At 38.2% G+C, this 23,508-nt stretch overlaps 1 protein-coding gene across 10 annotated transcripts in view; it reads left to right on the forward strand.

Moving 5' to 3' along the window:
• The window catches only part of SYNE2 (spectrin repeat containing nuclear envelope protein 2), a 324,652-nt gene that overhangs the window by 233,212 nt on the left and 67,932 nt on the right, over positions 1-23,508 (forward strand). For all 10 annotated transcript variants that reach the window (XM_027554279.1, XM_027554281.1, XM_027554283.1 and 7 more), the window contains 9 exons: positions 696-869; positions 8,444-8,575; positions 12,328-12,524; positions 14,147-14,279; positions 15,545-15,727; positions 16,144-16,290; positions 18,236-18,412; positions 20,023-20,178; positions 21,743-21,895. In XM_027554279.1, coding sequence (XP_027410080.1) covers positions 696-869; positions 8,444-8,575; positions 12,328-12,524; positions 14,147-14,279; positions 15,545-15,727; positions 16,144-16,290; positions 18,236-18,412; positions 20,023-20,178; positions 21,743-21,895 — 1,452 coding nt within the window. The remainder of the gene's footprint in view (positions 1-695; positions 870-8,443; positions 8,576-12,327; positions 12,525-14,146; positions 14,280-15,544; positions 15,728-16,143; positions 16,291-18,235; positions 18,413-20,022; positions 20,179-21,742; positions 21,896-23,508) is intronic.

Consider the following 23,508-nt stretch of genomic DNA (forward strand, 5'->3'; position numbering starts at 1 on the left):
GTAGACCCTTTTATGTATCCTTTTCAGGGAATAAGAAAAGAGATTCACCTAATAAGAGGCCCCTCAAAATAATTAAGGGGGCAGCTGACTATAAATGGTGAACCACGTGAAGGAAAGCCTTTCTCTTTAAAGGTCTTAAAGTGCTGTTGTAGGAGCTTTGACCAACCAGAATCCCAATAGACCCCCATCAAGAAATTTCCTTTATTTAACCATTGTATTGAGTAGACGTTAGAACCAAAGTTTAGAAACCCCTGGCAATTGAATATGTGATGTGAATTTTTGAGGCTCACACATCTATCTATCCAATTTATTGTCTTGAAACCAATCAGCCAAATCAGCATCTACATTTTGGTAAAAAATTTAAAAAAAATAAGGTTCTTAAAACCTGGAATTTCCGATATACTGGAAATTTTAATTGCCTAATTAATAACATTGGCCCTTTAATATTGATAGTTTTGAGAAAAATATTACCAGGGATAATTTTTCATTGTGATTTGTTAAAATTCCATTAGTATTTGATGACCATGGATACATAGGCAATATTTGGTTTGTTTTCTCATGAATTTGACTCTACATGGCTGTCCTGGGATTTCAGAGTAGAAAGTAAATATGACAGTATAACATGTTGAAAAAATTTGAATTTTAAGGCTTTTCACAGCATAAAAATAAATAAATGTCAACATCTCATTTCACAGCTTTTTTTCCAGAAGCTTGTTGCTGACATGCTCTTGATCCAAACATATTCCAATAAAATGCTTCCTTCTTTAATGCAAAAGAAAGAAACATTTGGGGCAGAACAAGTCAAAGAAGTTAAATTGCTAGAAGAAAAGTCACATCAATATGGAATAAAGCTACAGAGTTTACTGCAGGTATGTGGCTTTCATACATTTTGTTCTTAAGCCAGGAATTCTGGATTTTCAACCACCACCTCTAGGTTTGAAAATAAGTATCTGGTTATTATTAAGCAGTAGTTAAGTGAGAACCAGCAATGAGGAACGTGGATCCTGTTCCAGCTCCTACTGCTGTTCCCCCAGTGAAATATTAGCTGAAATTTCCTATACGTCAGTTAGGGATGACACAGCATCTTTCTGCCTTCAAGGGCTGTGTACAAATAAACAAAATGGGAAGCACTTTGAGGTCTTGAATGAGATCATTTCATGAAACATCAGGGGTTCTGAAACTGTGCATCCCAAAGAGGATAAGCCCAGATGTTCTGTTGCTAAGTAGATTTATGCCAGTTCTGTCCTGATTCAAAGAAAAAAGGGAGGCGGTCCTAAGATGGAGGAGGAATAGGACAGGGAGACCACTTTCTCCCCCACAAATTCATCGAAAGAACATTTGAACACTGAGCAAATTCCACAAAACAACTTCTGAATGCTGGCAGAGGACATCAGGCACCCAGAAAGGCAGCCCATTGTCTTCAAAAGGAGTTGGAGAAGTCTTGAGGCTACTGTAAGAATATGACTGAAAACCAGAGGCAGGAGGCTTAAGTCCAAATCCTCAGAACACCAGAGAACTCCTGACTCCAGGGGACATTAATCGATAGGAGCTCATCAAATGCCTCCATACCTACACTGAAACCAAGCACCACCCAAGGGCCAACAAGCTCCAGAGAAAGACATACCATGCAAATTCTCTAGCAACACAGGAACATAGCCCTGAGCTTCAATATACAAGGCTGGCCAAAGTCACACCAAACCCATTGACCTCTCAAAACTCATTATTGGACACTTCAGTGCCCTCCAGAGAGAAGAAACCCAGCTCAACCCACCAGAACACCAACACAAGGTCCCCTAACCAGGAAACCTTGACAAGCCACACGTCCAACCCCACCCACAGCAAGGAAACTCCACAATAAAGAGGAACCACAAACTGCCAGAATATGGAAAGGCCACCCCAAACACAGCAATATAAATAAGATGAAAAAGCAGAGAAATACCCAGCAGGTAAGGGAACAGGATAAATACCCACCAAACCAAACAAAAGAGGAAGAAATAGGGAATCTACCTGATAAAGAATTCCAAATAATGATAGTGAAAATGATCCAAAATCTTGAAAACAAAATGGAATCACAGATAAATAGCCTGGAGACAAAGATCAATAAGATGCAAGAAATGTTTAACAAGGACCTAGAAGAAATAAAAAAGAGTCAGTATATAATGAATAATGCAATAAATGAGATCAAAAACACTCTGCAGGGAACCAACAGTAGAATAACACAGGCAGAAGATAGGATTAGTGAGGTAGAAGATAGAATGGTAGAAATAAATGAAACAGAGAGGAAAAAAGAAAAAAGAATCGAAAGAAATGAGGACAACCTCAGAGACCTCTGGGACAGTGTTAAACGCCCCAACATTCAAAGCATAGGAGTCCCAGAAGAAGAAGACAAAAAGACCCTGAGAAAATACTTGAGGAGATAATAGTTGAAAACTTCCCTAAAATAGGGAAAGAAATAGTCACCCAAGTCCAAGAAACCCAGAGAGTCCCAAACAGAATATACCCAAGGTGAAACACCCCAAGACACATATTAATCAAATTAACAAAGAACAAATATTAAAAGCATCAAGGGGAAAACAACAAATAACACACAAGGGCATTCCTATAAGGATAACAGCTGATCTTTCAATAGAAACTCTTCAGGCCAGAAGGGAATGGCAAGACATACTTAAAGTGATGAAAGAAAATAACCTACAGCCCAGATTACTGTACCCAACAAGGATCTCATTCAAATATGAGGAGAAATCAAAAGCTTTACAGACAAGCAAAAGCTGAGAGAATTCAGCACCACAAAACCAGCTCTCCAACAAATGCTAAAGTATCTTCTCTGGACAGGAAACACAGAGACGGTGTATAAACTCGAACCCAAAACAATAAAGTAAATGGCAACGGGATCATACTTACCAGTAATTACCGTAAATGTAAATGGGTTGAATGCCCCAACCAAAAGACAAAGACTGGCTGAATGGATACAAAAACAAGACCCCTATATATGCTGTCTACAAGAGACCCACCTCAAAACAAGGGACACATACAGACTGAACGTGAAGGGCTGGAAAAAGATATTCCACACAAATAGAGACCAAAAGAAAGCAGGAGTAGCAATACTCATATTAGATAAAGTAGACTTTAAAACAAAGGCTGTGAAAAGAGACAAGGACACACATAATGATCAAAGGATCAATCCAAGAAGAAGATATAACAATTATAAATACATATGCACCCAACATAGGAGCACTGCAATATGTAAGACAAATGCTAACAAGCATGAAAGGGGAAATTAATAATAATACAATAATAGTGGGAGACTTTAATACCCCACTCACACCTATGGATAGATCAACTAAACAGAAAATTAACAAGGAAACACAAACTTTAAATGATACAATCGACCAGTTAGACCTAATTGATATCTGTAGGACATTTCACCCCAAAACAATGAATTTCACCTTTTTCTCAAGTGCTCATGGAACCTTCTCCAGGATAGATCACATCCTGGGCCATAAATCTAGCCTTGATAAATTTAAAAAAAATTGAAATCATTCCAAGCATCTTTTCTGACCACAATGCAGTAAGATTAGATCTCAATTACTGGAGAAAAACTATTAAAAATTCCAACATACGGAGGCTGAACAACATGCTGCTGAATAACCAACAAATCACAGAAGAAATCAAAAAAGAAATCAAAATATGCATAGAAACAAATGAAAATGAAAACACAACAACCCAAAACCTATGGGACACTGTAAAAGCAGTACTAAGGGGAAGGTTCATAGCAATACAGGCTTACCTCAAGAAACAAGAAAAAAGTCAAATAAATAACCTAACTCTACCTCTAAAGCAACTAGAAAAGGAAGAAATGAAGAACCCCAGGGTTAGTAGAAGGAAAGAAATCTTAAAAATTAGGGCAGAAATAAATGCAAAAGAAATAAAAGAGACCATAGCAAAAATCAACAAAGCCAAAAGCTGGTTCTTTAAGAAGTTAAATAAAATTGACAAACCATTAGCCAGACTCATCAAGAAACAAAGGGAGAAAAATCAAATCAACAAAATTAGAAATGAAAATGGAGAGATCACAACAGACAACACAGAAATACAAAGGATCATAAGAGACTACTGTCAGCAACTATATGCCAATAAAATGGACAACGTGGAAGAAATGGACAAATTCTTAGAAAAGTACAACTTTCCAAAACTGAACCATGAAGAAATGGAAAATCTTAACAGACCCATCACAAGCACAGAAATTGAAACTATAATCAGAAATCTTCCAGCAAACGAAAGCCCAGGACCAGATGGCTTCACAGCTGAATTCTACCAAAAATTTAGGGAAGAGCTAACACCTATCCTACTCAAACTCTTCCAGAAAATTGCAGAGGAAGGTAAACTTCCAAACTCATTCTATGAGGCCACCATCACCCTAATACCAAAACCTGACAAAGATTCCACACACAAAAAAAGAAAACTACAGGCCAATATCACTGATGAACATAGATGCAAAAATCCTTAACAAAATTCTAGCAAACAGAATCCAACAACATATTAAAAAGATCATACATCATGACCAAGTGGGCTTTATCCCAGTGATGCAAGGATTCTTCAATATTCGCAAATCAATCAATGTAATACACCACATTAACAAATTGAAAAATAAAAACCATATGATTATCTCAATAGATGCAGAGAAAGCCTTTGACAAAATTCAACATCCATTTATGATAAACCCTCCAGAAAGCAAGAATAGAAGGAACATACCTCAAATAATAAAAGCTATATACGAAAAACCCACAGCAAACATTATCCTCAATGGTGAAAAATTGAAAGCATTTCTCCTAAAGTCAGGAAAAACACAAGGGTGCCCACTCTCACCATTACTATTCAACATAGTTTTGGAAGTATTGGCCACAGCAATCAGAGCAGAAAAAGAAATAAAAGGAATCCAGATTAGAAAAGAAATAAAACTCTCACTGTTTGCAGACGACATGATCCTCTACATAGAAAACCCTAAAGACTCCACCAGAAAATTACTAGAGCTAATTAATAAATATAGTAAAGTTGCAGGATATAAAATCAATACACAGAAATCCCTTGCATTCCTATACACTAACAATGAGAAAACAGAAAGAGAAATTAAGGAAACAATTCCATTCACCATTGCAATGAAAAGAGTAAAATACTTAGGAATATATATACCTAAAGAAATAAAAGACCTATATATAGAAAACTATAAAACACTGATGAAAGAAATCAAAGAGGACACAAATAGATGGAGAAATATACCATGTTCATGGATCAGAGGGATCAATATAGTGAAAATGAGTGTACTACCCAAAGCAATCTAGAGATTCAATGCAATCCCTATCAAGCTACCAACAATATTTTTCATAGAACTAGATCAAATAATTTCACAATTTGTATGGAAATGCAAAAAAACCTCGAATAACAATCTTGAGAAAGAAGAATGGAACTGGGGGAATCAACCTGCCTGACTTCATTCTCTCCTACAAAGCCACAGTCATCAAGACAGTATGGTACTGGCAGATCATACTGCCAGAAATATAAATCAATGGAACAAAATAGAAAGCCCAGAGATAAATCCACACACCTATGGACACCTTATCTTCAACAAAGGAGGCAAGAATATACAATGGAGAAAAGACAATCTCTTTAACAAGTGGTGCTGGGAAAACTGGTTAACGACTTGTGAAAAAATGAAACTAGAACACTTTCCAATACCATACACAAAAATAAACTCAAAATGGATTAAAGATCTAAATGTAAGACCAGAAACTATAAAACTCCTAGAGGAAGACACAGGCAAAACTCTCTATGACATAAATCACAGTAGGATCCTCTATGACCCACCTCCCAGAATATTGGAAATGAAAAATAAACAAATGGGACCTAATTAAACTTAAAAGCTTTTGCACAACAAAGGAAACTATAAGCAAGGTGAAAAGACAGCCTTCAGAATGGGAGAAAATAAGAGCAAATGAAACAACTGACAAAGAATTAATCTCAAAAAATACAAGGAACTCCTACAGCTCAATTCCAGAAAAATAAACGACCCAATCAAAAAATGGGCCAAAGAACTAAACAGACATTTCTCCAAAGAAGACACACAGATGGCTAACAAACACATGAAAAGATGCTAAACATCACTCATCATCAGAGAAATGCAAATCAAAACCACAATGAGGTACAATCTCATGCCAGTCAGAATGGCTGCTGTCCAAAAGTCTACAAGCAATAAATGCTGGAGAGAGTGTGGAGAAGAGGGAACCCTCTTACACTGTTGGTGGGAATGCAAACTAGTACAGCCACTATGGAGAATGGTGTGGAGATTCCTTAAAAAACTGGAAATAGAACTGCCTTATGACCTAGCAATCCCACTGCTGGGCATACACACCAAGGAAACCAGAATTGAAAGAGACACGTGTGCCCCAATGTTCATCGCAGCACTGTTTATAATAGCCAGGACATGGAAGCAACCTAGATGTCCATCCGCAGACGAATGGATAAGAAAGCTGTGGTACATATACACAATGGAATATTACTCAGGCATTAAAAAGAATACATTTGAATCAGTTCTAATGAGGTGGATGAAACTGGAGCCTATTATACAGAGTAAAGTAAACCAGAAAGAAAAACACCAATACAGTATACTAATGCATATATATGGAACTTAGAAAGATGGTAACGATGACCCTGTATGCAAGACAGCAAAAGAGACACAGATGTATAGAACAGTCTTTTGGACCCTGTGGGAGAGGGCAAGGGTGGGATGGTTTGAGAGAATGGCATTGAAATATGTATATTATCATATGTGAAATGGATCACCAGTCTAAGTTCGATGCATGATGCAGGGTGCTCGGGGCTGGTGCACTGGGAAGACCAAGAGGGATGGGATGGGGAGGGAGGTGGGAGGAGGGTTCAGGACGAGGAACACATGTACACCCATGGCGGATCCCTGTCAAAACCAATACAATATTGTAAAGTAATTAGCCTCCAAAAAATTAATTAATTAATTAAAAAAAGAGAAAAAAGTTAAGCTTACATAAAGCTCTTTCTCAGTTTTAAGGTTTTTTCCACCTTTACCTTCTTAAACACAGTGGATATTTGTTACATAAAATAAAGAAATACTCAACTTTTTTAATGGATAATAAGATATTGTATTATTTTATGCTAATAAATATTTTCTAATAGTATGTCAAGTGGGTATTTATAGTAATAGTTCATGGTGTTTAAAAAAAGAAAAAGATTCCATAAGTGACTTCCCTCATGGTCCAGTCGTTAAGACTCTGGGCTTCCGAGGTAGGGGGCACAAGCTCGATCTTTAGTCAAGAAACTAAGATCCTACATGCCATGCAGCACAGCGTAATAAATTATGAGTTAAGTTAAAAAAAAAGAAAAAGACTCCATGAGTCCAGTGAGTGTCCCTAACTTTCAGGTGACCCACTGTTTCACTCGGTAGGAAAATTAGTGGAGTGGTTCGTTTTCCAGCAGGTAATATTTTGTGTCCATAAATGAGCTCTGTTGAGGGTTAAGGCCCCAGAGGTGGGCTTCTCTGGAAACAGAGTGCTGGGACCAGGCAGACTCTGGCGAAGGCAGTAGTACTCCCCTGCTGAAGTGTAAACTCACAGCCTCTCAAACCACTAGCGGCATGCTAGGGTAATGGATTGGGTCATGTTCAGTGGGCTGGGAGTTGGAGCAGGGAGCGTTAGGAACAGCCTAACATGAGCTTCTGTTGAAAAACTTTAAAAGTTAGCACCTTCCTTTCCAAGTAATAAAAGTCCTCTGAGATCATGACAGAGGCGTACACTGAGAGTATCATTTTAACTTAATCCTATTATTCCCTGGGTTGGGAAGACCCCTGGAGAAGGAAATGGCAACCCACTCCAGTACTCTTCCCTGGAAAATCCCATGGATGGAGAAGCCTGGTAGGCTACAGTCCATGGGGTCGCAAAGAGTCAGACACGTCTTCCCTGATGGCTCAGACGGTTAAGCGTCTGTCTACAATGTGGGATACCCGGGTTTGACCCCTGGGTCGGGAAGACCCCCTAGAGAAGGAAATGGCAATCCACTCCATTACTATTGCCTGGAAAATCCCATGGACTGAGAAGCCTGGTAGGCTACAGTCCATGGGGTCGCAAAGAGTCGGACACGACTGGGCAACTTCACTTTATTATTCCCTGCTCGATTTGACAAGACAAACATAAAACCCTAGTACCTCCTGGATTTTTTAAAACCTTTTCCACACTGCAGTGAAAGTGGAATTGTTTCCTACCAGACACTGAGCTCTCATTAAGGTAGGTTATATCTCAGAAACCCCTGGAATCTGTGCTTTAATTTTGTATGGTCTCAGAGTTCATTTTTGTTTGGGAGATTAATTTCATCCCTTTCTGGAACTAAGCCCTCTGGTGATCATGTGTTCTTAATTATCTAGAAATGGGAAGAATTTGATGAAAACTACGCATCTCTTGAAAAGGACCTGGAAATTCTTATGTCTACATTGCCCTCTGTGAGTTTGGTAGAAGAGACGGAGGAAAGATTGGTGGAAAGGATTTCATATTACCAGGTATTTTGCTTCCACTTACACTATCAAAGTCATGGTCTGAAGCACTTTGTGTTTTTATTGTGTTTTGACTAAAGTACTTGATTTTGAAGGTGAATAATTTGAATTGAAATGAAATGTTCCTCAAACAACTCACAGGGAGACATATTTGGGAGAACTGCAGATTTGCTTGGGGGCTTCTCTTCATAACCATGTGCCCGACGTGGGGTCGGGACCTTGGTTTGAGTCCTGACTCTCTCTCATTTAGCACTTTGTCAGCTTTCTGTCCCTAAGGTTCAGTGTCTTTATCTATAGAATGTAGGTAATCAAGCTTGTTCTACCTGTCTCTGGAGGTGGATGTCAGCAGGTGTGGACATGAGCTAAAGTATGAGAAGAACTTTGCGAACTATGGGCCTCTGAACATATTTTTAGTCTTATGACAAGTGAAGCCCTGATTGGACAGAGCCAATGAGGAAAACAACAATCTGCTCCCTGCCACCAGCATTATAAAGAGACTTCAGACTTGAAATTTTTTCTTGTGTAACATTTGGTATTGTTATGATCAAAGTCTCTGTGTCTCAGATTTCAATACCATAGAAAAGATACAACCTTAGCATGGTTTTTGAGTGGCATTGAGAATGTGACCTACAAGATAAGAACAGGGTCTAAATATTTTCAACAGAAACTCGAAATGCTTAGTTTTTACTTTAGAATGTTTGTGGTCAGAACGTGGTTGTGTGGTTAGTGTGTGTATGCACTATCAAATAGCCACTTTAAAACTTCAAAAGCAGGTTTGTTGCCTGACCAGACTGGATGAAAAATGAAAAAGTGAATTACTTGGCAGGGTACCACCATTCCTTGGAGGCACTTAAACTCCTACAAAGAGCATTTTCCAGAGGCTGGAATGCTGTAGTTATGCTCTCTAGGTGTCTTGAAAGTTTCAATTGATCTCTTTGCCATCTTCACATATTGAGCCAAACTCAAACATAAATCTGAGTCTTCTGGGACAAGAAGCTGCTCTTTAATTCTTTGTTAGCCTAGGGGTGCAGAAGGTGCCATCTGAACAGCTGAGAGAATGCAGTGGAAAATATAGCTTTTAAACCTCGTGGGATTAAGAAACATTTCACATTAGCCAACCTGATAGAAGCCTGATTATTTCTCCAAGAGTAGCTGTATACCTTAAACCAGTGGTCCCCAGCATTTTGGGCACCAGAGACCGGTTTCATGGAAGACAGTTTTTCCACGGACTGGGTGAGGAGATGGTTTCAAGACAATTCAAGTGCATTATATTTATTGTGCACTTCATTTCTGTTATCATTACGTCAGCTCCACCTCAGATCCTCAGCCTTTACATACAGGAGGTTAGGGACCCTTGCCTTAAACTATAACCTGTGTTTCTGTTAAGCTTGAAATATTTTAAAAAAGAATAGAATTGTTCTAAGACTTTTAGATACATCTGCCAGACTAAAAGAAGACGGATTATCTAGTGAAGCCCATCTCACTGACAGCGGTCCTAAGATTGTTATCAGTCTTCTGTGTCATGGGGAAGTTTGTATATATCTTGACTAGGGGACATCTATGGGCTGGGAATATAGGGCCAGTCAGTTGTGTGACCTCTGGAGTTGAACAGGCCATGTTCAATGCTGGTTGTCACCTCATGGGCCAAGCGACTAGTGCAGCCTGACTCTAGGGGACAAAATGAGGAAATTAAAACTTCTCAGAGATGCTCTAAAGATGAAGTGTCTTGCACTGAAGGCTTAGAAAATTAGAAACATTTATTTTTTTAAACTAACATTGAACAGTTTATTCTAGCCTACAGACTCAAGCAGGAAGAGGGATTTGCAACTAGAGTGGTAGAAAGGGATTGGAGGTAGAATTTTTAATAATTTTTTAAAGGCTTAAGTTAATTGGAAAATGGCAAATGTTCTGTTTGACCACAATTTATTTTTTAAGATTAAATTTAAGTAACTGTCAGGATGTGTCATTAAGCTGAACCCAACTGCAGGAGATAATTGCCTTTAGAGAGTTCTCCTCAGGGGATCATTGTATTTGCAGTTTTGAAGAATTTTATTTTTCTTTTCATGAAATTGAATTAGCAGTGTACATGAAATTGAATTAGCAGTGTACTGTTTTAATTCTTCTGAAGTCCTCTTTTTTCCTCCCTCCTGAGTCCTTATATTCAGAAGAATCTCAAAATGAACTTTTCCCCCTACTATTTGGGTCTAAAGAATAACCCCTACCTACCTAGCCCACTTCCCTGATGGCTCAGACGGTAAAGTGTCTGTCTACGATGCAGGAGACCTAGGTTCGATCCCTGGGTTGGGAAGATCTGCTGGAGAAGGAAATGGCACCCCACTCCAGTACTCTTGCCTGGAAAGTCCCATGGACAGAGGAGCCTGGTAGGCTACAGTCCATGGGGTTGCAAAGAGTCGGACACAACTGAGCGACTTCACATTCACGTTCACCTAGCCCACAAGGTAAAATGCTTCCAGGGGCCCAGGCAAGAGAACAGAAATAAGGGCAGCTTAGTGGATGGGTATTTGTGGGCTGGTGGGGAGAGCAATGGAGGAGAACCCAGGAGAACAGCCTCTTCTAAAGGAGCTTGCTATAATAGATCTTTCTGTTTTCCCAGAGTCACAGGAAATCCTGATTTCTATATAAAATTTCTTGATTTTCAGACTAATCCTTAGGTCACACAAACCCTCTGTGCAAGCTCGCTGTGCCCTGAAGACTGTCACCGTTTTAGTTTCTAGGTGAAAGAATTAAATGATCAGTTCTAAATCTGTGAATTTTCATTTCCTACTGTATATACATAAGTCCATGCAGGAGAATTGCATTAGACATTCTCATCATGAAAGATAATAATCCATTAATTATGCTCAGCCAGACTGCAAGAGTCTTGAGGATTAGGAAAGTGTTATTGTTTCTTTTTTTTTTAATTGAAGTATAGTTGATTTATAACGTTGTACCAATCTCTGCTGTAGAGCAAAGTGTTACATACATTATACATTTTTTTTAATATATATATTTTTCCATTATGGTGTATCACAGGATATTCAATATAGTTCCCTGTGCTATACATTAGGAACCTTGTTTATACACCCTAAATATGATAGTTTGCATCTGCCAATCCCACACTCCCAATCCATCTTTCTCTTTCCACCCTGTCCCCCTCGTCACCCACAGGTCTATTCTCTCTGTCTGTGAGTCTGTTTCTGTTTTGTACGTAGGTTCGTTTGTGCTATATTTTAGATTCCACATATAAGTGATACATGGCATATGTCTTTCTCTTTCTTACTTCACTTAGTATGATTATCTCTGGTTGCATCCATGTTGCTGCAATTGGCATTATTCCATTCTTTTTAGGGCTGGGTAATATCCCATTGTATATGTGTACCACGTCTTCTTTATCCATTTGTCTGTCGATGGACATTTAGGTTGTTTCCATGTTTTGGCTGCTGTGAACAATGCTACTATGAACATGGGGAAAACATATCTTCCCCCCATTATAGTTTTGTCCAGGGATATGCCCAGAAGTATAGTTTTGTCCAGGGATTTGCCCAGAAGTATAATTTTGTCCAGGGATGATATGCCCAGAAGTGGAATTGCTAGATCATTCTATCTTGAGTTTTCTGAGGAACCTCCAAACTGTTTTCCATATTGACTATGTTATTTTTTCTTCAGTAGCCTCAACTGTAGGTTTTTCATGAGATATTTGTGAGTTGACTGGCCGATTTAATTTTAAGTAATTCAATCTATGACTTTATTTTTATTAGCAAATAAAAAGAAACTTGGATGAGAAGCATGCCCGGCTTTACCAGACTCTGAATGAAGGTAAACAGCTGGTTGCATCCGTAAACTGTCCTGAACTAGAGGGCCAGATTGCAAAACTGGAAGAGCAGTGGTTGTCCCTAAACAAAAAAATTGATCATGAACTACACAGACTACAAACACTTCTCAAACATCTGCTCAGGTATGTTTTCTTAGGGATTGATTGGTGTCAGGTTTTGCTGTGGAATAAGACCTCAGAAGGGTTCTGCAGTCAGCTAAATTTCACATGTCGTCCCCCAGTGGTACAATTTTTAATCATCTAAGGCAGTTGGGTCCCTCTTCCAGGCCAAATGGGATCTAGAGTCTCTGATGTTGGTTCATATGACTCAGGATAATGTGTAATCAGTTTTCTATGGAAACTAGGAGCTATGTTATAAAATTATATACATGTCACCTTTATGTCATGATGTTGCTCTTTCCTACACTCTTCCAAAATTCTTTTACATCTTAAAAATAATTTTAGCTAATGGAATACTTTGGAAAAAGTCTTTGAAGTTCTTCAAAGAATTTTTTTTTGCTTTAACAGCTCAAATCTTTTATAAAAAAATTTTTTATGAAGTATACTTGATTTATAATGTGTTAATTTCTGGTATATAGTAAAGTAATTCAGTAATATATGTATGCTTTTTCTTTTTTATTTATTTATTTACTTATTTTTTAAATTTTATTTTATTTTTAAACTTTACATAATTGTATTAGTTTTGCAAATATCAAAATGAATCCATCACAGGTATACATGTGCTCCCCATCATGTATTCTTTTTCACATTCGTTTCCATTGTGGTTTACTATAGGATAATGAATGTAGTTTCCTGTGCTATACAGTATCTTATTATCTATTTTATACATATTAATAGTATTGTGTTTATGTTTATCTCAAACTCCTAATTTATCCTTCCCCCTCTTTCCCCTTTGGTAATCATAAGTTGTTTCCTAGGTCTCTGAATCTGTTTCTATTTTGTGAATAAGTTCATTTTTATCGTATTTTAGAATCTTCATGTAAATGATTATCATATGCTATTTGGCTTTCTCTGTTTGACTTATTTCACTCTTGAACCCCTTGAGGAAGGTGGAAAACACATAATGTTTAACCTGATTCTCTTCCCTGCCCCTTAGGGGGCTGTCTTAACCTAAAGAAGTTTAGACATTTACCAGACGGAGAGCATTTTGCTTGGATATTTTCATTCTATCAGATATATTGGCATCCACTGAACAGCAGTTTGCTGTTATATAGCTTAAATAAATAATAACAGCTTATAATAAATAAATGTTGGTTATATTTTTATTGTACACAAATCTATAGAGAACATTTGATGAATAAAAATAATCTCTTTCCTTACCTGTGGGTTTATTTTGGTATAGCTATCATAAATTTTTAAAAGAATATTGTAGACTTTAAAATGCGTCTTTGTTCTTGGTTAGTCATTATAAAATCATAGAAAATGACAGAAGCATCAGATTTGGGGCCTGGAATGAAACAGGGTATGCTGCTAAGTCACTTCAGTCATGTTTGACTCTGTGCGACCCCATAGACAGCAGCCCACCAGGCTCCCCCGCCCATGGGATTTTCCAGGCAAGAGTACTACTGGAGTGGGGTGCCATTGCCTTCTCCAAAACAGGATATATAATCCTTTAAAAAAATCATGATTTTGTTCTGAATACCAGGTTTGGTCAACACAAGAAATCATACAGTGAAACAGAAGAAAATTTGTGGGTATTGCATATTGTTTCTTATTTCCTTTCTCTCTCACTTTGCCCCTGTTAGTTATAACAGGGATTCAGATCAGTTAACCAAGTGGTTGGAGTCTTCTCAGCAAACTCTGAACTATTGGAAAGAGCAGTCCCTCAATGTGTCTCAGGACCTGGACACAATCAGAAGCAACATAAACAATTTTTTTGTAAGTTGTAATAGAATATGCTTGAATAATTATTGGTTGGCTGTAAATAGCAGGGGAAAATTATGAGAGTTGATGTATTTCGTCTCCGTAACCTTTATGTGTGGATAAGGAATAAGACTTGGGCTAATAGCAGCTGTATTCTTTAGACTTAGAACTATTTGTTTATATTGTGACTTATATGTTTATAATACTGATAAGGTATATTTTTTAATTGGCTCTATAAAATATATGTAAATTTAAAACTTACTCTGACATGGAACATGTTTCATAAATGCAGAAAATATCTCTCCCACCAACTCCATCCCAAAACCTCACAAGATAATCAATTCATAAATGTTAGTTAATAAATACATGATCTTAAATTGTTCTTACAGAATTGATATTTCCACTAAAATATTATTGTTCTATTGTTTTCAGGTCTTTTTTTTTTTAAGAAAGAGTAGTAACTTTTGTAATATAAATTATACTTCCAATACCTGTTTGTCTTTTCTCTTAGTCTTTTCTCCACTTTTCATATTTTGTAGCTATCACTCATTTTGATGTTAAAATGAAAATATTTCTTAAATTTACTTGGAGAAAGCTTATAAATACACAGGAATATTTTCAAATATTTTAGTTAAAATTTTGTTGCATTTAATTCACTCAGTATGAACTTTGTGCTGTGTTCCATAGTTTCTTTTTAAAGTTGAAATGATTTGGCTATTTTTAAAAACAATAATCCATCAGATTATAACCCCCTCGAGGAGCAGGAATTTCGTCTCTTTTGTGCCCCGCCATATATCTAATGCCTGCAACAGTGCCTGGCATTTAGGAAAAATGTGTGTGTGCATACATGTGTGAGTGCATGTATACACATGTGCGTATACATATAAATATTTACTATTTGAACTCAGTTATTTAGCTTTGAACTCTAACCAGTTATTCTGATTCTTAATTACTCCATGCCATATTTATATATTAAAAGTTTCTCTCTTTTATTATGTATTTATTTAATTTGGCTGTGCCGGGTCTTCGTCGCTGCTTGTGGGCTTTCTCTAGTTGTGGCCAGCAGCGTCTACTCTCTAGCTGTGGTGTGCAGGCTTCTCACTATGGTGGCTTCTCTTGTTGCAGAGCGCAGGCTCTAGGGCGCATGGGCTCAGTAGTTGAAGCAAGTGGAATCTTTCCAGACCAGGGATTGAACCCATGTCCCGTGCATCGGCAGGCAGATTCTGGACCACCATGGAAGTCCTTCAATGTTTCTAAATTTTAAAACTGTTTGCTTTTAGGAGTTTTCAAAGGAAGTTGATGAAAAGTCCTCCTTGAAGACTGCAGTTCTAAGTACTGGAAACCAACTCCTTCACCTGAAGGAGGCTGATACGGCAACACTGAGAGCTTCTTTGGCACAGTTTGAACAAAAATGGACAGGGCTCATAACTCAACTTCCAGACATCCAAGAAAAACTTCACCAGGTGAGTATTCAAAGACCCAGCATTTGAATTAGCATCCATTTGTTAACGCACAACTCTTTTAAAATCATTTCTCTGACTCAATAATTTTCATTGACACCACCTTTTTTTTCTCTGGCAGCACTGAATATAGGTCTTAATTACTGAACTCTCCTCCAGTGGGATCTTTCTTAAGAGAGAAATCAGGCTTAATTACTTTATTTCCCAGTTTATCTGCACCACTGTGTTAGTTTATGTGAAGGTCATTGTCATTGTTTTGGGGTCACTTATTCTGAGCTTGAATGCTGGGTTTGTTTTCATGAGTAACTTGCATAATTATGTGGCATGACCTTTTATCAAACTAGATATCATCGTCAGTGATGCCCTGATTCATTTTGTTAACTGCAGGTAATTAAATGGAAATCATTTTGTTTTTGCAGCTTCAGATGGAGAAATTGCCATCTCGTAAAGCAATCATGGAAATGATTGACTGGATGAACAATGTGGAACATCAAACTGAAGATGAAGACTCTGAGCATTCACTGAGTTCTGCATCTCAAGTTAAAAATCTTCTTCAGAAGTATAAGGTAATTATCCAAAAAAAAGCCAGAAGCCATTTCATGAAATAAAGAAGGCAAGTCTCTGGGGAAAGAAATACTGAACAAAGAGACATGTAGAATATAATTTAGAAATGCTGATTTTATCAGTGGGGAATGGGATGGTGGATGATTCTAAAGAGAGAAGTTAGTATACTTGCTCTTATCCTGTCCTGATTCTTTTGGTAGCTCCCATTATCACAGTACAGAATCCAAGATTTCCGGCGGCCTCTCTTTTCCTCTCCAGCCTCATCTCTTCATTTTTCCACGTAAACCCTGAACTCTACCTGAACCAAGTCCTTTGTGGTCTCTCCACTGCTCCTGGGGCTCTCCCACTCATGTTTTTGTATGTGCTGTACCTTCGGCCTAGGAATTCTAGTGTCCCACTTTTAGCCATGGGAATCTTCTTAGTCATCCTTCCAGAGTCAGGTCAAGTGTCTCCTCATTTGGAAATCTGACTCTCCCAGCCAGATCAGTTTACTTTCCAGGATTAGGTATCTGCATGGTGCTATCAATAGTTCCTATCACCTGGTATTGTAATTATTGAGTTGGCCAAAAAGTTTGTTCCAGTTTTTCTATCACATCTTATGGAAAAACTGGAATGAACTTTTTGGCCAACCCAATGTTTCTTTACTTGCCTATTTCCCCACCTTGACTTTGCTTCTTGAGAGCAGGAGCTTCTCCTTTACCTTCCCAGCCCACCTAGCACAATAGGTATTAAGTAAATGTCCCTTGGATAAGAGAATGCCTAAGGAAAACTTGATATCCTTCTACAAATAGATAGGAATGTGGACTTCTCCATGATATTCAATTTCAAGTAGATTTAACTAACATTTAACAAGCCACATGCAAATACTTTTTGTGTGCCAGCAAGGTGTTTGCCACTAGGAACACAGAGAGAAATGAAGACTCTGGTCATTGCTTTCTAAGACCTCATAGGCTAATAGATCTAGCCTCTGGTCCGGTAAAGAACCTGCCTGCCAGTGCAGGAGACGTAGGAGATGTGGATTCAATCCCTGGGTCAGGAAGATCCCCTGGAGGAGGAAATCGCAACCCACTCCAATGTTCTTGCCTGAAGAATCCCAATGACAGAGGAGCCTGGCAGGCTACAGTCCATAGGGTCGCAAAGAGTCAGACACAACTGAAGTGATTTAGGACAGGCAGAAAATGAATGGCTTAAGCACAAATTTAGGTATTAGTAACAATTTTCTTTTTAACTCCTATCCCATCCTAACTTCAGTGAGTAGTAGAATCTGTAGAGGGACTATATGTATTTTTCTCACAGGCCCTAGCAACCTAGCACATAGCTTGGTTTTCCCCCTAGATGTCTCCAAAGGAGGTGCTCGAACTTGCCAGGATAAACCTAACAAGTATTAGGCTTGAAAGAAACATGCTTGGCCCTAAGGAGGGTTTAGGATTGCTCTAGAACTTAAAGTCATCCAAACTTGGAGGCTCCTGAGACAGTCCCCAGGGGAACAGAGAAGCTGCCTAAACTGGCATTGTTCCTTAAAGGTGTTCCTTAAAGGTTTTCTGAGAGTTTTAACTTCAGGCTTCCCATCCAGTCATTTCACAGAATGACTCTGAATTCCAATGTAGCTCTCAGGAAACCTCTTACAGGAACCTCTTGGCAGATCTTGGGTCTTGATTTTGGTTCCTATGATTCTACTACCATTCATGGTGCCATCTTTGATTTTTCAGTCTGTTTGAAAGCCATGAGTCTCTCTGTTCCAGAAACGTGTAATTCCCAATAAGGCTCTCCACTCAAAGTAGACACCTGGTGGGGTTGGGGAGGGGTAAAATGTAAGTCTGGACAGGTGCCCCTTGATGACCCAGTGGCAGCCTGGGGCCCCCTACAGCACAACAAAGGGGAGGTCCAGTTCCTCTAACCTGTTTCAGTTCAGGCGTTGGTGGTTTAACTTTGTTTTCTTTGTTTTAGGAGTTTAGAATGGAAATGGACTATAAACAATGGATAGTTGACTTTGTAAACCAGTCATTACTTCAGTTAAGCACCTGTGATGTAGAAAGTAAGCGCTATGAGAGAACAGAGTTTGCAGAGCACCTGGGAGAGATGAACCGCCAGTGGCAGCGGGTCCACGGAGCCCTGAACGGCAAGGTGAACTCATGGTCACATGTGTGATTTGGCCTTCGCAAAATTCCACTTTCTGAAAAATTTACAAAGACATTTATGAGTCTTTCCTAGTGGTCCAGTGGTTATGAGTCTGTGCTTCCACTGCAAGGAGTGCAGATCCAGTCCCTTGTCAGGGAATTAAAATCTTGCATGCTGCACAGAGTGGCCAAAAATAAATAAATAAATGGACATTTGTGTGGTTAACTTACAGTCAAACCTAATAATCATCTCAATTCTAGCCCCTTTTAAATCCAGAGCTTCAGCATTCTCCATTGGTGCATTTAAGAGTGGGAAATTGAATTAGGCAAGTGAAGAGGAGACATGTTATTTAGAAAGACGTCGGGTATTGCATGAGGCTACTAAATGGTCAGAGGTTTTGACATTTTCTTTGAAAGTAGATGTTCAAAAGCAGCAAAGCTATTTCAGATTTAGGACTATAAAAAGGAAGAAAAATGTAGACTTATTGTTAGATTTTTATTCCATGACTGAAAAGACTAAGGAAACCTACTCTTGGGAAAATATTTAATATTCATATATAATAGTGAAATTGGTTGATTTCTTTGTTGTGTACAGAATGCAAACAAATAGATTTATACAATTAAGTTTAAGTACATGAATGAACAAAGAACATGAACAGATAATTTACAGAAGAGAAAATTATAATTAGCAAATAAACATAAGAAGGTTACAGCTTTGACAGCTGAAATAAACATTAATAACATTATACGCTTACTAAACTAGAACAAGATAAAGATAAAAGCCCAAAGCTTTCACATTCATGCAGATAATGGCTTCAATACCTTTTTGGAAAGCCTTCAGAAAATTTCAAGAACCATAATAATCATCTTACTTCTTAAAACAGCAATCCACTTCTTATACATTTATCTAAAGTAGATAGTCCTTTGAAAAGGAACAGATATGTGCACAGAGTGTTCAACATTACTTATTCTGGTGAAAAATGTAGACTGCTTGAATTTCCAACTTGAGAGAAATATTAATAATTAATCCTATGGTGTCCATTTGATGAGGTATCGGGCAGCCTTTTAAGTGAATGCAAGTCATGCCACAGCAAGTGCCTGTGGCATATGAAAAGGAGTATTAAACTTTATATATACTGTGGTTGTAACCTAATAAACATTGTGAGCATTGGAAATGAGGAGAATCACAGACTGAAAAAATACTACTTTATTAAGTTTATGCATTATTTGTGATATTCTTTATACTGACAGTTTTTAAGAGAGTCTAATAAAGAGAGTCTGGAAAAAAGAACATTTTCTTAAGCTTTACATATATCAATAGATGATGCCATGAAAAAATATTGAGTGTTAGCAACATGAGTCTGTTTCCCAAAGATACTGTGGCACTCCAGAACAGCCAGTATTCTTAGCAGGTTAGTTTTCATTTCAAAAAGGAGATTGTTATTCTTTTTTCCTGGTTTATGAATCTTTATTCCAAAAATTATTGGGGAATCTTATGTAAAATGTTAGAAATATGACAGGAAACAAAAATATCTTCTTAAAAGTATCATGAGATTCACATTTTAAAGCATGTAGTTGAAAATAAGAAAATTTTATTTTCTTATTCATAACTGGTAGATACAACATTTAGAACAACTTTTGGAAAGTATTACTGAGAATGAAAACAAAATACAGATTCTGAACAACTGGATGGAGGCCCAAGAGGAGAGACTGAAAACTTTACAAAAACCTGAAAATGTGATCTCGGTACAGAAGACGCTCCTGGATTGTCAGGTGAGAAGCTGTTAGCTCGGGCTAACATAGCTACCCCTCCTCCCCCGGGGAGCAACTCAAGCTGCTGCAGTTTCTCAGGGTTCTCCTCCAACCCCCAGGTCCTTACTTTCTTATATAAAACAGAGAAGTGTCCATGTGTTTTACAGAATTGCAAAATGCTATTTTTTTTTCTGATGAGCAGAAAAAGGTATTTTCATGGTTATTGTGGTTCTTAAGAGATTTGAATGTTACTCTTAAGAAAAAAATGTTGGGAGTGCCCTCGCAGTCCAGTGATTGGGATTTGGTGCTTTCTCTGCTGTGGCCCAGGTTGACTCCCTGGTAGGAGAACTGAGATCCCACAAGCCGCATGGTGTGGCCAAAATTTAAAAAAAAAAAAAAAAAAATTGCAAGGGAATTTTGATTTAGATGTTTTCCAATATTTGTGTATTTATTAATTTATCTACTGTTTACAAAATTATTCTGTCTCTGTGATTTTTATTATTTCATTCTGTTTCTTCAGAGGAAAGTGGCTTTCTTTTACCTACTGTGTAATGTGTTCTAAAAGGGGTGCTTTCCCTTGGAGACCCTGTCTAAATCCCATTTGGACGGGAGCGTGTTGGCTGTGCCCTTCTTTCATTCAGTCATCATTCTCCAGGTCACTCAATCTTTAAGGTCCCCCACCCTCCCTCCCCACTGCCCTGATCGTGTCACTCCTCCTGGGAGCCGTCCCCAGGTTCCTCGGCTTCTATACCACCTATACGAAGACATGACGCTCCTCACTGTTGGGTGGAAAGTCAGCTCAGACCCCAATTCTACTTCGAAGGTTACAAAATGATACTGGATAGAACACTGGTGGCAACACCACCATCTGTGTTCATTTTCAGATGGTCTATCCTGTTTCTGACTACCCACTAGCCATTTCCACTTTTTTGTTTGTTGTTGTTCAGTCGCCGTGTCGTGTCAGACACTTTTGCGACCCCATGGATGGTAGCCTGCCAGGTTCCTCTGTCCATGAGATTTTCCAGTCAAGAATTCTGGAACGGGTTGCCGGTTCCTCACATACAACTCCTGAGTGGAAACTCAGTCCTACAGCACCCCCAACAGGCCACCCTGGTTTCACTGGAGTTCTAAGTTATTCATGCCTGGGATGTCATCACCATTTTCCAAATGAGAAAATGCAGGTTGGGGGTTTGATGACTTTATGCTTGGTCCAACAGTCAGTACAGGGCAGATATGGAATGGAGGCTATATCTCCTAGACTCTTTCTACTATTCCATGATGATAAGGGCTTGCTACCTAGACTCTTCTAAAGTCTAGAGCCACATAATAACTGAAATATTATTGTAAAAATTATTATTGTAAAAAATTATTATTGTAAAAATTCATCCTGTAATTGTGTAAATTCATATTATAAAATTTCATTGTAAAAACTGAGTTGCATATGATTAAAATGTCTTTTGTGTAATGTTATTTTATTATATATTCTAATGGCAGTTTTACTTGAAAAGTACAAACTCCTCTTACCCTTACTCATTATTTTGTAATATTGCACAAATGAAAACCTTTTTCCCTCTGGCCTTTCCAGGATATAGAAAATCAACTTGCAATGAAATCCAAAGCATTGGATGAGTTGAGACAAAATTACCTGACTTCGGAGAGTGGGACAGTGCCATTGTTGGAAGACACAGCATCCAAAATTGATGAGCTATTTCAAAAGAGAAACAATGTTATGAACCAGGTACTAGAATTCATTCAAAATGTACCATTTCTTTTCAGATATCCTTCTTTTATCTTATTTGTTGTTTATTGGTGACTACTTGCTCTATACCAAAACCTGAAAAATTGCTGAGAAGAATACTGAAGTGAAGTACAGAAACATATTTTAAATCTCATGGGTTTTTTTTTCCCCTTCACTGGATAATTAGAGGCAAAATCACCAACTTTCCACATCTTTGGCAAGCTTGAAGTTCACTTGGTTATCTTTGTTTTGTCTAATTCACTAATACACTCAAAAATGTCTCCAGCCTACCCCCCAAACCCTACAGAGCAGCTGGCATTGTCTGCTGGTCAGATATACAGGAACAGCCATGAAGAAGCAGCTCAGATAGCCCACTCCCAGGGAGATAGCCCAGGGGTGGTGGGGTGTGGTTCTGTCCCATGTAGCCTCCGTTAAGCTGGAAGCATGGTCAGCATAGGAGAAGCTCCAGAGGTGGGGAGAAATGGCATGTGGTGAAGAGAAAGCATAGGAGAGTGTGGACGACATCTGCTGATTGTATCAAAGGCGTGACAAAGTCTGCATTTACCCCTTCCAGAAGAGCACCCAGAGAAAAAGGACAGTCATCCTCAGACTCTTCAACTTTGACATCTCCCCACAATTGGAAGGAGAAACTGTAAACAGTAGCCTATTATAAGTGTGTCCTTGTTTCCCAGAGAGCCCTTGTTGTGGATTATTTGTCATTTACTGAAATCTATTTTCAACCATTTGTTTCAAGAGAGAATTGGGAGTAACCTCTCTAAATGAAATCCAGAGGTAACCTTCAGCCTCATTCCTCCCCCAGAACTCAGGCAGGAAAGTAGGGATGAGCTTAACATATCTTCTGTGAGTCATTTGTTAACATATCTTTTGTGAGGCGCTATGCTCACTGCCAAGGGTACAGTGATAAACAAGAAAATAAATGGTTCTTGCCCTCAAAATGCTTCAGCCTCCAGAAGGATACCTGTAATAAAAGGATGGAGTGACAAGTGTTGGCAGGGAGATGAAGACGTTGAAACCTCCTACACTGCTGAGACTGTGTAGGTTTTTTCCGCAAATGTCTGCTTTCAGTTCTCTTGGGTATATACCTAAGAGTAGAATCAGTGGGTCATATAGTAACTCTGTACAGCATTTCACTTTCTGAGGGACTGGCAGATGTTTCCATAGAGGCTGCACACCTTTATGTTTTCATTGCAATGTACGAGGGTTCCAGTTTTTCCCTGGTCTCGCCAACATTAGTTTTTATCAAACTTTGAGGATAGCCCTTCTAGTGGCTGTGAAGTGGTATCTTGGGGTTTTGATTTATATTTCTCTAATGACTGTGGATGTTGTATGTCTTTTCATATGCTTGTTGGTCATTTGTATATATTCTTTAGAGAGATGTCTATTCGATCCCTTGCCTATTTTTTAGTTGTCTTTTTATTGTTGCGATATAAGTGTTCTTCTCTACATAATACATAAAAATTTTTACACTTACATATTCTCAGTTGTGTCAGGAATCATTTACATGCTTCAAATTTCAACTTTTCATAATTACCAAAACACACTGAAGGATAAAATACAGCCACCATTGCATCTCCTCCCACTTTGCACTTGCT

The sequence above is a fragment of the Bos indicus x Bos taurus genome, chromosome 10 (genome assembly GCF_003369695.1).
Source record: "Bos indicus x Bos taurus breed Angus x Brahman F1 hybrid chromosome 10, Bos_hybrid_MaternalHap_v2.0, whole genome shotgun sequence".
NCBI classification, from domain to species: domain Eukaryota; kingdom Metazoa; phylum Chordata; class Mammalia; order Artiodactyla; family Bovidae; genus Bos; species Bos indicus x Bos taurus.